Source organism: Lactuca virosa, chromosome 4, assembly GCF_052849685.1.
Source record: "Lactuca virosa cultivar CGN04683 chromosome 4, Lactuca_virosa_CGN04683_v6, whole genome shotgun sequence".
Lineage (NCBI taxonomy): Eukaryota > Viridiplantae > Streptophyta > Magnoliopsida > Asterales > Asteraceae > Lactuca > Lactuca virosa.
In genome coordinates this window covers 493,080,931-493,093,522 of record NC_136429.1, presented here as the reverse complement: position 1 = coordinate 493,093,522, position 12,592 = coordinate 493,080,931, and the positions used below count along the sequence as shown (strand labels likewise).

Here is a 12,592-nt window from a genome sequence, read left to right as displayed (position 1 = left end):
ACAATATGAAACGACAAGAAAATATCAATATTAATAATAATTCAAATAAAAGTTTCCATTCATAATTTCACTAGTTAAATGGTAAAAATCCTTGTAATCAAAACAAGTTTATTAAAAATGCTAAAGAAAGGAATAAAGAGTCATAATTAACCAAATACTAGATTTCTTTAGTCTTGTTGAAAGTGCTCATTGTATGCTTGCCAATGCTATCTCTCGTTATAATTTTTTTTTTGCTTCTTGGAGCTTTTATGTTCATCATCTTGAGTTAAACTTTTTCTTTGTTTCTTGGAGCTTTTATGTTCATCATCTTGAGTTGATCCCATTCGTGGTACCTGTAAAAACATTGAAAGAAATTTGAACTATTAATTTAAAAGACTAATTTAAAAAGGAAAAAAACGCATAAAGAAGTTAATAGAAGAAATAAACATTTTCGTCACATTTGACAAGGTATTTTGGCCATGCAACAAAAGTTTTATGTGCATCCTCAACTAATTTGATATCACCGTTTGGATATGGTAAAAATGCAGCTCCCTTTATCACTCCATCAATTGAAACTTTATAGCAGTCGTCTTGAAGTGGAACTCCATGAATGGTTTGTCTTTCCGAAGATATGTAAACGGTACCAAAAGCAACATTACTTCTATTATTTGGATATTGTAGAATGCACTTCATTGTCTTCATTGTCTACAATGATTGCACATATTTAGATAAAAAAACAATAAACAAAAATTTATATTTTCATGTCAAAATACAAATACATACCTGTGAGAGTTTTGGTGAATGAGTATCTTTTGTTTTTGGATGTGAATTTGTAGTCGCACTCTTAGATTCAACAGTTATTTTGGTGGCTTTTGCCATTACCTAGAAAACAATAATTCAATATTATATTAAAATCAGAAAATACTGCAAAAAATATTAAAATCAATGAATTTGTCAAATAATTACTTACTCGTGTAACTGTTTCATTTGTCGATGCTTTATTTATGATAGGTGTTTTCTCTATGATAGTATTAGTAACAGGAGTGGCATGAGATTCAATGTTCTTGTCCACTGAAAATACCTACAAAATTGAAGGAAAATGATCAATTTATATAATAAATGTATTTTGCAGAAACAGTAACAATTCACTTACTTGTGTTGGAGACTGATTCGGATGAGATGGTAGATTAGGTATCATTGTTCCTTGTGATTCAAGATGAGCTAAAACTAACTTTAGTGTATTATCTTGTTCTCTCACCTTTGTTGACAACGCCTTAAGTTCTTCATCTTTTTTCTGCAGCTCAAGTCTCTCATTCTGTAGTTCAAACTTTAGGTCCGCAATTTGTTCTTTTGAAGATCCTTTGGTTCTAGGAATGTGGAAATATCTGTTAGCAGTCACTCCTGTGCCAACCCCTTTTAAGAATCCACCATTTTCCTTGCCAAAGACTAGTGTCATGGCATCCATCCCAGGATCAAGCTTCACATCTCCATCTTTGATTTGTTTTTCATGTTCCATCTAAACACAAAAATATATCAAAATAATGTCTTCAATAGTTATTTAACAAGTCTAATATTTATTATAGTAATAAAACAATAAAGGAGAAAGTTTTAATGAACTTACTAGTTTTTCTGCCATGACTTTAACATTAGCATCTTCCAATTCGCATGCTTTGTTTTCACGTCCTTTACACCACATTAATGACCGGGGGGAGGGGGGGGGTATTTCGTCTTTGGCAAGTACTTTATTATTAACCTAGTAATCATATACAACAAAATGCAAAAATACTATCAACATGAACCAAAAGAAGCAAATAAAGTAAAAAAAATACATTCTCTTAATCTTACTACAAGCATTATCATAAAAAAACCTATATTTTAAATAAAAAATTAATTTGCAATTGATGGACTTTGCTAGATCTGTTGTAACAAATACTCAATAAATACACAATGAATGGAATAAAAAGCACCTTTGATTTCATAACCTCATTATTTCAAGAGGGATGGACTCTCCCAAGAATAATCTTGATAATTTTCGGGGAAATAAAAGAAAATAAAATTATAAAAAAAATGATCCATTAATTTGTTGGTAAATGTTGGCCTTCTTGGACCACCTGATGTAAAAAATGACATTTTTTCCAGGTGGTTAGTGTCGGCAGTTTTTAACATGTTTGCAAAAGACCGGATACATAACAATTGTGCACATGACAATTTTGATTACACTTCTTATGTGTAAACTATCTTACTTAGAATGATCTGTATAAACAATAAAACATATTAGCTGTCATGATATGAACTTTATACAAAATATAATGACATTTATATCCAACTAAAATCAAATTAAAACATGTCATAAATTTTAAATTTACCATTTCACTAGAATCTCTTGTTATGAAAAGTCATATGCTAGTTATATTGTAATTTGCAAATAAATATCAATTTACTCGTGATAACTAGTTTGTCGACATACAAAAATATGAATATTATATATGTAACAAACCATTTAATGTATCAATCATTGAGCTATCGTGAAATAATCACATATTTGTAACGCATCAAAATCTGTGCTGTTTAATTGTGCTCATACTGCTGGTGAATTGGTTTTCTGGTGACATTGGTTTTCCATTCCTACCTGCCGACACTTTTTCCGTCCTTAAAATTTTTTTTTTGTCATCTAATAAAGATTTATTAAGCCTGTACATATGCCTATAAAAAAAATATTTTCCAACTGTTGTCTACTTTAAATGGATTAACATAAAAGCCCATATCAAACAAAACGAAACTCACGTTTATATAAGTCTATATGAATCTTTACAAATTAAAATCAAATGTTTAATTTTATGTATAAAACATTATATATAATGTATTATAAACTTCGTCAAATTTCTAACAAACACATGTACCTATGAGGCTAAGAAAGCAATGAAAGCAATGGGTTCCGGGTATACAAAGATACATGCATGTATCAATGATTGCATTCTTTACAGGAACGAGTACAAAGACGTGAAAGTATGTCCCACTTGTGGGAAATCAAGATGGAAGGTTGATGAGAAAGAAAAAATTATATATGAAAATATCCCAGCAAAAGTGTTATGGTATTTTCCCATTATCCCGAGAATGAAACGACTATTTCAATCAAAGACAATAGCATAAAATTTAAAATGGCATGCCAACGATAGAACACATGACGATGTTTTACGTCACCCAGCAGATTCACCTGCGTGGGCTGCCATAGATAAAATATATCCTGAATTTGCTAATGATCCAAGAAATCTACGACTAGGCATTTCGGCTGACGGGGTCGATGTGAATAGTGGAAATAGGAATCATAGTGTATGGCCGATTTTAACTGTCATTTACAACCTTCCACCATGGTTGTGTATGAAAAGAAAGTTGATTATGCTCTCATTATTGATCTCAGGAACACCAGGAAACGATATTGATGTTTTTTTAGCACCTTTGATCGATGATTTGCAGCTCTTATTCGATGTTGGAGTCGAAACATATGATGCGTCTTCAAAGGAGATGTTTACTCTACGTGCAGTTGTGTTATGGACGATAAATGATTACCCTGCTCTTGGTACACTATGTGGTTGTCCTTACAGCGGATACAAAGGTTGTGTAGTTTGTGGGGAACAAACGCATTGTATTAGACTTCCTAAATCAAAGAAGCAGAGTTATGCTGGTCACAGACGATATCTACCATATAAGCATCCTTTCAGAAGTCAAAGGAATGCGTTCAATGGAGAACAGGAGTTCACAACTGCTCCAAAACCTTTGAGTGGTGAAGAAATTTTTAACAATGTCAAATATGTTATAAATAAATAGGGAAAGGGAGCTAATAATAAGGAATCAGACATCCAAAAAACTTCGACCGGAAGAGGTGGGAAGATAAAAAGAAAAAAAAAGAACATCAAAAGAAGTGTGTAATTCAGATGTTAGCAACAAAGAAAACACATATTGGAAGAAATATAATATATGGTATCGACGTCTTAGGTATTGGCAGCACAATCTTGTCCATCGTTGTATAGATTTTATGCATGTCGAAAAGAATGTAGGTGAGAGTCTAGTTGGAACAATGTTCAACATTCCTGGCAAAACAAAAGATGGATTGAAGGCTCGATTGGATTTGACACATTTTGGGTTAAAGCCAGAGTTACAAGCTCATATTGAAGGCAACAAAACCACACTTCCGGCAGCAAGTTACACATTAACAATAGAGGAAAAAACCATGTTTTGTGAAACATTATACAATTTAAGGGTTCCACAAGGGTATTGTTCTAATTTTTCTAGTTTGGTGAGTCTAAAGGATAGGAAGCTTATCAGACTTAAATCACATGTCTATCACATGCTCATGCAACAGTTTTTGCCCGTTGCAATACGATCTATTATGCCGAAATCCACAAGAGATGCTATTACCAGATTTTGTTTCATTTTCAAATCAATATGTAGCAAAGAAATAAAAGTTAAGGAGCTTGATAAGTTGCAAGAAGAATTATGTGTCACATTATGCCTGCTTGAGAAATACTTTCCTCCATCATTTTTTGATGTTATGGTTCATTTAACTGTGCACCTGATTAGGGAAGTAAAATTATGTGGTCCAGTATGTTTTCGATGGATGTATCCATTCGAAAGGTGTATGAAGGTTATTAAGGGGCACGTGCGGAATAAAAATAAACCAGAAGGTTGCATTGCAGAAGAGAATATATTGCCACGTGTAGATCCACTTGATTTGCGTAAAGAATCACGAAATGATTATTTTCGGACTGACTGTCCGGGTATAGTCATACATATGGTATAAATTTCTCATTCACATTCTAATTCTATCATTTGTTTTATTTCAACCGTGAACATCCCATGTTTACATGTTTATATACATTTTTCTGATTCTAATGATTTCATTTGTTTGTATCAGGCACATGAGAATCCTTGATCCTGGTGTTATTTCAAGAGGGAATTATAATCATTCTATTAAATTTAGGTAATTTTAATTATATTTATTGAGTTTTTGGTCAACAAAACTTATTTGAGTCATTTTTGTCAGGTGAACTTGTAAAACAGTAAAAAATCAGTTTTTTGGACATTAAAAAAGATAGCTTTACTAGTAAAAAATTTAACTTTTAAATTCTTTTGGTCATTTTGACCATTTAGGTCCATTTTTGGCTAGTTGGTCAAAAAGACCAAAATGGTCAATTTGGTCATTTTATTCAGCTTTATAATAGAGAACTTATGGTTTAGGTATTCAACATTTTCACATTATAGGTCCAAATTAAAGTGTTTGGACCGTGTTGGTCATTTTGACAATTTAAGCGTTTTTTGGGATTTTGTTCAAAATGACCATTTGGCCCAATTTGGTGGTTTCATCCGGTAAAACAGTAAAAAATCAGTTTTTTGGACATTAAAAACATAGCTTTACTCCTAAATTTTTAGCTTTTGGATCCTTTCGGCCATTTTGACAATTTAAGTCAATTTTTGGCTAGTTGGTCAAAAAGACCAAAATGGTCAATTTGGTCATTTTATTCAGCTTAATCATAGAGAACTTATACTTTAGGTATTCAACATTTTCACATTATAGGTCCAAATTAAGGTGTTTCGACCGTGTTGGTCATTTTGACTACTTAACTCTTTTTTGGGCATTTTGTTCAAAATGACAATTTGTCCAATTTTGGTAGGTTTATATGGTAAAACATGAAATATTTAGTATTTAAGATATTTGAAACTTTGGCATTACTAGTATAAAGTTTAGCTTTTGGACCCTTTTGGTTATATTGTCTATTTAGGTCCATTTTTGGCATGTTGGTCAAAATGACCAAAATGGACAATTTGCACATTATATTCCGCTTAGTAAAAACAAAATCAGAATTTTAGTTTTTTTAAACGTCCCAATTCTAGTAGAAAGTTTCTTTTTCGGACCAGTTTTGTTATTTTAACTATTTAGGTCAATTTTTGGCCTGTTCATCAACATGACCATTGGCCAGCGTTATTTTTCTCAGTATGTTCAGCTGGTAAAACAGAAATAAAAAACAGTAGTTTGCTTATTTGCAACTTAGTATTTCAAGTTTGTTCTAATTTATCGTTTTTAGTGTTAAATTATTGATTTCCCCTTGTGCCTATGCAGGTCTTCACAACCCCAGTAACCTCCTTCCACATACCCTTCAACCTCTCAAAGTTCATGCATTAAAGGTTATAATTTGCGTTTTGTTGTCTGGTGCTCGATACCCCAAAGTTAGTTGCCTGAATGAGAAAAAAGGTTTCTTCGAAATTTGCTCGAAGTAGTGTATTCTAGTTGGCAGTTGCTACTGGTTCTCCCCTGAAAAAAAATGTCAATTGGTTGATGTTTATTAATTAGAATTAGAACTAGAACTCCTTTGTCTCATTTGTGTTTTGACCCAAAAGTGACAATAATACCTTTACTGTTAAACTATTTTTTTAACCAAATTAAATGGTGGATTAATGATGGAGAGCTCTAATTATAAGAGTGTACTTTATTTTTCTCTCATTGTAATTGTACTATTCCCAGTTCTTTGTTAGTATTTTAATTTAATATAATTTATTTTGTATTCAAATTCTCTGAATTTATATTATTTTATTTAATCAATGATCAATTAAACCATCACTGTATTTACTTTGACTATTTTTGCAAAAGATGTTTAGAGTTCAACTATTAAACATTGAGTATTAGTGACAAAAAAATACTTATGGTCACATGTTTTTTTTTCTGTTATCATAACAAAATATTCACTTTTCGACACACATAAGAATTAAACAGTAATCATGAAATACTAATAGTCATATGTTTCTTCTTTTTTCACGACGATTGTTTACTTTTAGTCGCACGTAAAAATTAAACCATAACCATACAACACTTGTAGTTCAAGGTTCTTTTTTCATTAAACCTTAAGCATATAATACTTATAGTCCTTGTTTTTTTTTCCTTAAAACATGGCCGTAGAATACTAAAGCTCACATGTTTTTTTTATGATTATTAATATTTTTTACTTATAATCACCTATATATATGAAATGAATAAATGTCCACAAAATAATAATAGTCATATATTTTTTTTTCTTTTATCAAGACTATTATTAACTATCAAACACGCATAAGATATTAAATCATGACTATGTGTTTTAAAAATTGGCGATAAAATACTCATAGTCACACGTTTTATATTTAATCATAGTCCTTTTTTTTGCTTTTACACACCTAATAATTTAATCAGTAACCGTTAAATACTTACAATCATTTTTTTTTCTTTTATGAAGACTATCTTTTACTTTTATACATACACCAAATTGTAAAAAGTAACAATAAATTACTTATAGTTACAAATATTTTCTTTTTTCATGAATATGATATACCTTTTAGCCACACATAACATGTTTAACTGTGACTATAACATACTTATACTTATATATATTTTTCTTTTATCATGACAAATGTTTATTTTTAGACACACATAATACACTAAACATGACCATAAAACACTTATAGTTACTTGTTTGGTTGCTCTTAATCAGTGTGTAATAAACGCTATCGTATGGACACACAAATAATTAATGTAGCCATATATTACCTTTTAGTTACGTTGCATTCAAATGTCAATATCTGCTCCATGATACAGCCACATAAACATTTGTTTCATGTGACCATATAATAATCTATTGTCTCTAATAAAAACCATCACAAAGTTTTTCCATATATCTAACAAAAATGTGATGGATGGTGACATTTGGCCTCATTGTTCCAGTGTGGCTAATAATTGTCACATTTGTTATGTTTAAACGTGTCTAAAGGTTTCAACTATATTACTAATGGTCATGAAATACAACTTAAAATGTCATTAAAACAATGGCAGAATTTTAGCAATAACCTTTAGACACAATTTTAGTCAAAAGTGTGGCTGGGCGGTTTTGGCAAAAGTGTGACCATAGGTCATTTTTGTTCTAGTGTTGAGAGCGAACACCACTGCTCTCAGCTCCAAATCATGCGTAGGGTATCTAGTCTCATGCGACTTCAGCTGCCGCGATGTGTAGGCTATCGCTCATCCTCTCTGCATGAGGACCGCCCCCAAACTTGGGATGGATGCATCACAAAACACCACAAAGTCTTCGACTCCTTCCGGGAGTGTCAAGACTGGAGCCTCGCATAACCGCTGACGGAGGGTCTCTGAAAGACCCTAACTTTCATACTAAAGACATTATTATCACTCCAAGTTACTCCAAAACATGCTACATGCATATTCATAAAACAATATTTTACATTGATAGTTTAATTACATAGACTGGATACAAACTGACTATTAAGATTTTTACAAAGTTTTATATATTACATACTTTCCCAGGAATACAATACAAAAGCTATAATATTATCTATTCTACATATTCTACCAGTACATAACTATACTGGATGCTTATCACCTGCAATAGTTTAAACATTGAGAGGGATAAGCGGGTGACGCTTAGTGAGTTCAATAACAGTTACAATATAACATTATGCCATATACATATCAATATGACAGAAGCAAAGAGGGACAAAGAATAAGAAAGGAAAATGAGTATAATATGACAGGCTTTCCGTATCAACGAATAATCAGATTCAAATATTTGTAATCAATGAGACATAACAATTTCAATACTTGATATACATCAATAAGACTTCAACCCAAGTGGCGCAGAAAATATAATTTCAGAATATCATTTTGCTAGAATACACAGGCTTTCAGCCCTGTCTTTATATTCTGCTAATGCCAAGGTGATGCTTATGTCATACACTTCATGGCCAAATGCTACATAACAGTACCCAAGTGATGCTTATGTCATACACTTCATGGCCAAATGCTACATAACAGTACCCAAGTGATGCTTATGTCAAAGGTATAGCTCATTATCATATTAACATGGGAAAGCACATTGAACATATAACACATAACATATAATTGTACCTATATTGAAGTCACCGTGAAATAATCAGGGATTAAATTATAAATTTGTGCAGCACTTCGACTTTAAATATGACTTTCTGTGACGAAACCGAGGATTTTAGTTGAATACCGGGCCTTGTGTGGGCAGAGTTTCAACTTGAAAATATTATTTTCTCGGGTCTTCGGGGCGTCGGGACTTGCTTCGAGTGTTGGGAATGATAACAGGGCTTCGGGGGGGTTAAAAGTGGGTAATGAAGAAGTAGAGAGTGAGAGAGAATATGTTTTGTAAACAAGAACCCGGAGGTCTTGCTCACTATTTATAGGGGCTGAAACCCGGATTACGCTGGGCGTAATCTTCAAGTACGCGGGGCGTACTGCCCTGGTAACCTCTTCGCTGGGCGTACACTCTATTATGCGGAGCGTAAAGGATGGCGGCTCAGTACGCTGGGTGTACACCATGTACGCTGGGCGTACCCTGATGCGTAAACGATTGCGGCTCAGTACGCTGGGCGTACACCATGTACGTTGGGCGTACACCATGTCCGTTAAAAATTCATAACTTCTTCATCTAACGTCCGTTTTCGTATGTCTTTTTACCGTTGTTCTACTATTAACGAGATCTTCAATTCTCGTTTAAGTTGTATCGGCTAAAAATCACTTGATCTTTATTTCGAGTTTTTAGCTGTCTACTGCTATACCGAATCTTGGAGAAATCATAACTTCCTTATACGAAGTCAGATTTTGACGTTCTTTTTATGAAAATTATTGGTTCAACGAATACTACAACTTTCATTTAGATCACTAAAGCTAAAAACTAGTTTATCGAAAATTCACTTTTTACATCATACGGCGTCGTGCCGGTTCTGTCGCGAAATTTCAAATAGTCATAACTTCTTGGTTATAACTCGGATTTCGATGAGGTTTTCGCCTAAATGTTTCTAACGAGATTATTTACAACTTTCAATAATATAATTTACTTATTTGAAATTTGAAATTTTCGTTAATTTCAATATTTGACTTTTGATTGGAATCTCATAAAACTTCCAATATTTTCCGAGTGATTCTAAACATAGTTTTACTTCAATTGTAGTAAAAACTATCTGTTAGAACTCAACACTCAAAATCACATAATATTTCATAATATTATTCACTTTTAAATACAAAACACATTCAACAACGTGTATGTTACAAATACCTTCTCCTTTTGAGGATTTCGTCCTCGAAATTACAACGATTTAAACAAATGGGGGATATTTCGTTCTTATCTTATTCTTATTTTCCCAAGTATAATTTGGGCCTCGATGGTGTTTCCACTTGACAAGCACCAACTCCACTTCTTTATTACGTAGATTAGTCGTTCTTTCGTTCACGATCTCTTCAGGCTCTTCTACATATGTTAATTTATTGTCCAATTTCACCTCGGATAATGGAACCGTTTCATCATATATGCTTAAACATTTACGCAGATAACTCACATGAAATACATCATGTATACCTGCCAAATCTTCAGGTAATTCTAAGCGGTATGCTTGTTTACCAATTCTCTGGATGATTTTGAAAGGACCAACAAATCTAGGACTTAGTTTTCCTTTCTTCCCAAATCGCATAATGCCTTTCCATGGGGACACCTTCAGCATTACGAAATCACCCACCTGGAGTTCTATGAGTCGTCTCCTCTTTTCTGCATAGGACTTCTGTCGATCCTAGGCCGCTTTCATTCTTTTTCGTACGATTTGAATCTTGTCAGTGGTGACTTGAATCATTTCAGGGTCTCCACGGATTTTCTGTCCTATATCACGCCAACATAATGGAGGATGGCATCTACGTCCATACAATGCTTCATATGGTGGCATTTTGATTGAAGCGTGGTAACTGTTATTATATGAAAATTCGACAAGAGGTAATTATTTGTCCCAGTTACCACCGAATTCCAAGACGCATGCACGAAGCATATCTTCTACTGTTTGGATTGTTCTCTCCGTCTGACCATCTGTCTGGGGATGATAAGCTGTGCTGAGAGCAATCTGAGATCCTAATTCACGTTGCATACTCGCCCATAAATGAGAAGTAAAGCGAGTATCACGATCGGAAATAATCTTTAGTGGCACCCCATGTCTCGCAATGATTTCATCTAAGTATACTTGTGCATATTTCTCCATAGGGGCAGTTTCACGCATGGCGAGAAAATGGGTGCTTTTAGTTAGGCGGTCGACAATTACCCAAATGCTATCATGCTGTCTAGCAGTATTTGGCAATTTGGTAATAAAATCCATGGACAACTTCTCCCATTTCCACATAGGGACATTAATACCTTCTGGACTACCATATGGCTTTTGGTGTTCCGCTTTGACTTGTAAACATACTAAGCATTCCTGCACGTATCTTCCAATGTCTCTCTTCAATCCAGGCCACCAATAATCGGCTCGTACATCATAGTACATTTTACTTGTACCAGGATGTATTGACAGCTTAGACTTATGGGCTTCATCAAAAATCTTCCGTCTTAATCCACCAATCTTTGGAATCCATAGTCGATTCTTAAATACTTTCAGTCCACGTGGATCATCAAGTAAAATATCAGCATAATGCACCATCCCTTCTTTCTTCACATTTTATGGCTTTAGAGCCTCTACTTGCCATTTCTCTAGTTCATCAAGAATAGTGAATCTTACGGTAGTGTGGGAAATAACATAACACACACTATTATGATAAACCTTATGGCTAAGTGCATCAGCAACTACATTAGCCTTTCCAAGATGATATAGGATTTCACAGTCATAGTCTTTGATCTGCTCCATGGCTCGTTGTTGTCTCATATTCAAATTTTGCTGACTGAATATGTACTTGAGACTTTTGTGGTCGGTAAACAATTGGCATTTTGTACCAAAAAGATAATGTCTCCAAAGTTTTAGGGCAAACACCACTGCAACAAGTTCAAGGTCATGGGTGGCGTAATTCTTTTCATACTCTTTTAGTTGTCTTGAGGTATAGGCTGTTACTTTACCATGTTGCATCAACACGCAACCTAGTCCCAATCTTGAAGCGTTGCTATACACAGAAAAATCATTATCACATTCTGGAAGTGATAAGATCAGAGCATGAGTCAAAAGATCTTTTAGAGTTGAGAAAGTTTTTTCATGGGCTTCACCCCATTCGAACTTTACTTCCTTTCGTGTAAGACTTGTGAGAGGTACAACTATGCGTGAAAAGTCTTTAATGAATCTCCGATAATATCCTGCGAGACCCAAGAAAATGCGAATTTCAGAAGCATTACGTGGCGCTTCCCAATTCTGAATGGCTTCGATTTTGGTAGGATCTACGGATATACCGTCACCAGAAATCACATGGCCGAGAATTTAGCATATAGTTTCTCCTTTCGAAGAAGTTATAATATTTCACGAATATGAACGGCGTGATCAGATTCAGACTTGGAATAGATTAGAATATCATCAATGAATACGATGACAGATTTATCGAGCATTAGACGACATACGCGATTCCTCATATCCATGAATACATCAGGAGCATTTGTTAGACCGAACCACATGATAAGGAATTCGAAATGTCCATAATGAGTACGAAAAGCAGTCTTCGGAACATCCTCCTCGTGTACTTTCAACTGATGATAGCCAGATCTCAAATCAATCTTCGAAAAATAGCTAACACCCTGAAGTTGATCAAATAAGTCGTCAA

At 33.8% G+C, this 12,592-nt stretch overlaps 1 protein-coding gene across 1 annotated transcript; it reads right to left on the bottom strand.

Annotated features, from left to right (window-relative positions):
• Positions 1–206: 206 nt before the first annotated feature.
• LOC145106952 (uncharacterized) lies at positions 207–1,675 on the bottom strand. The gene is made up of 6 exons (XM_079043863.1): positions 1,601–1,675; positions 1,133–1,495; positions 950–1,060; positions 763–861; positions 427–684; positions 207–332 (listed from the first exon to the last, which is right to left on the bottom strand). The coding sequence occupies exons 1-6, from the start codon at positions 1,673–1,675 to the stop codon at positions 207–209; spliced, it is 1,032 nt and encodes a 343-aa protein (XP_078899989.1).
• Between the last annotated feature and the right edge of the window lie 10,917 nt (positions 1,676–12,592).

Bases quoted from the DNA above. Each gene is read 5' to 3' on its own strand.
- LOC145106952 (XM_079043863.1), bottom strand. From the start codon at position 1,675: ATGTGGTGTAAAGGACGTGAAAACAAAGCATGCGAATTGGAAGATGCT. The intron at 862-949 runs GTAAGTAATTAT...ATTGTTTTCTAG, and splicing joins CAAATGAAACAGTTACACGA to GTAATGGCAAAAGCCACCAA. The intron at 685-762 runs GTATGTATTTGT...CAATCATTGTAG, and splicing joins ATTCACCAAAACTCTCACAG to ACAATGAAGACAATGAAGTG.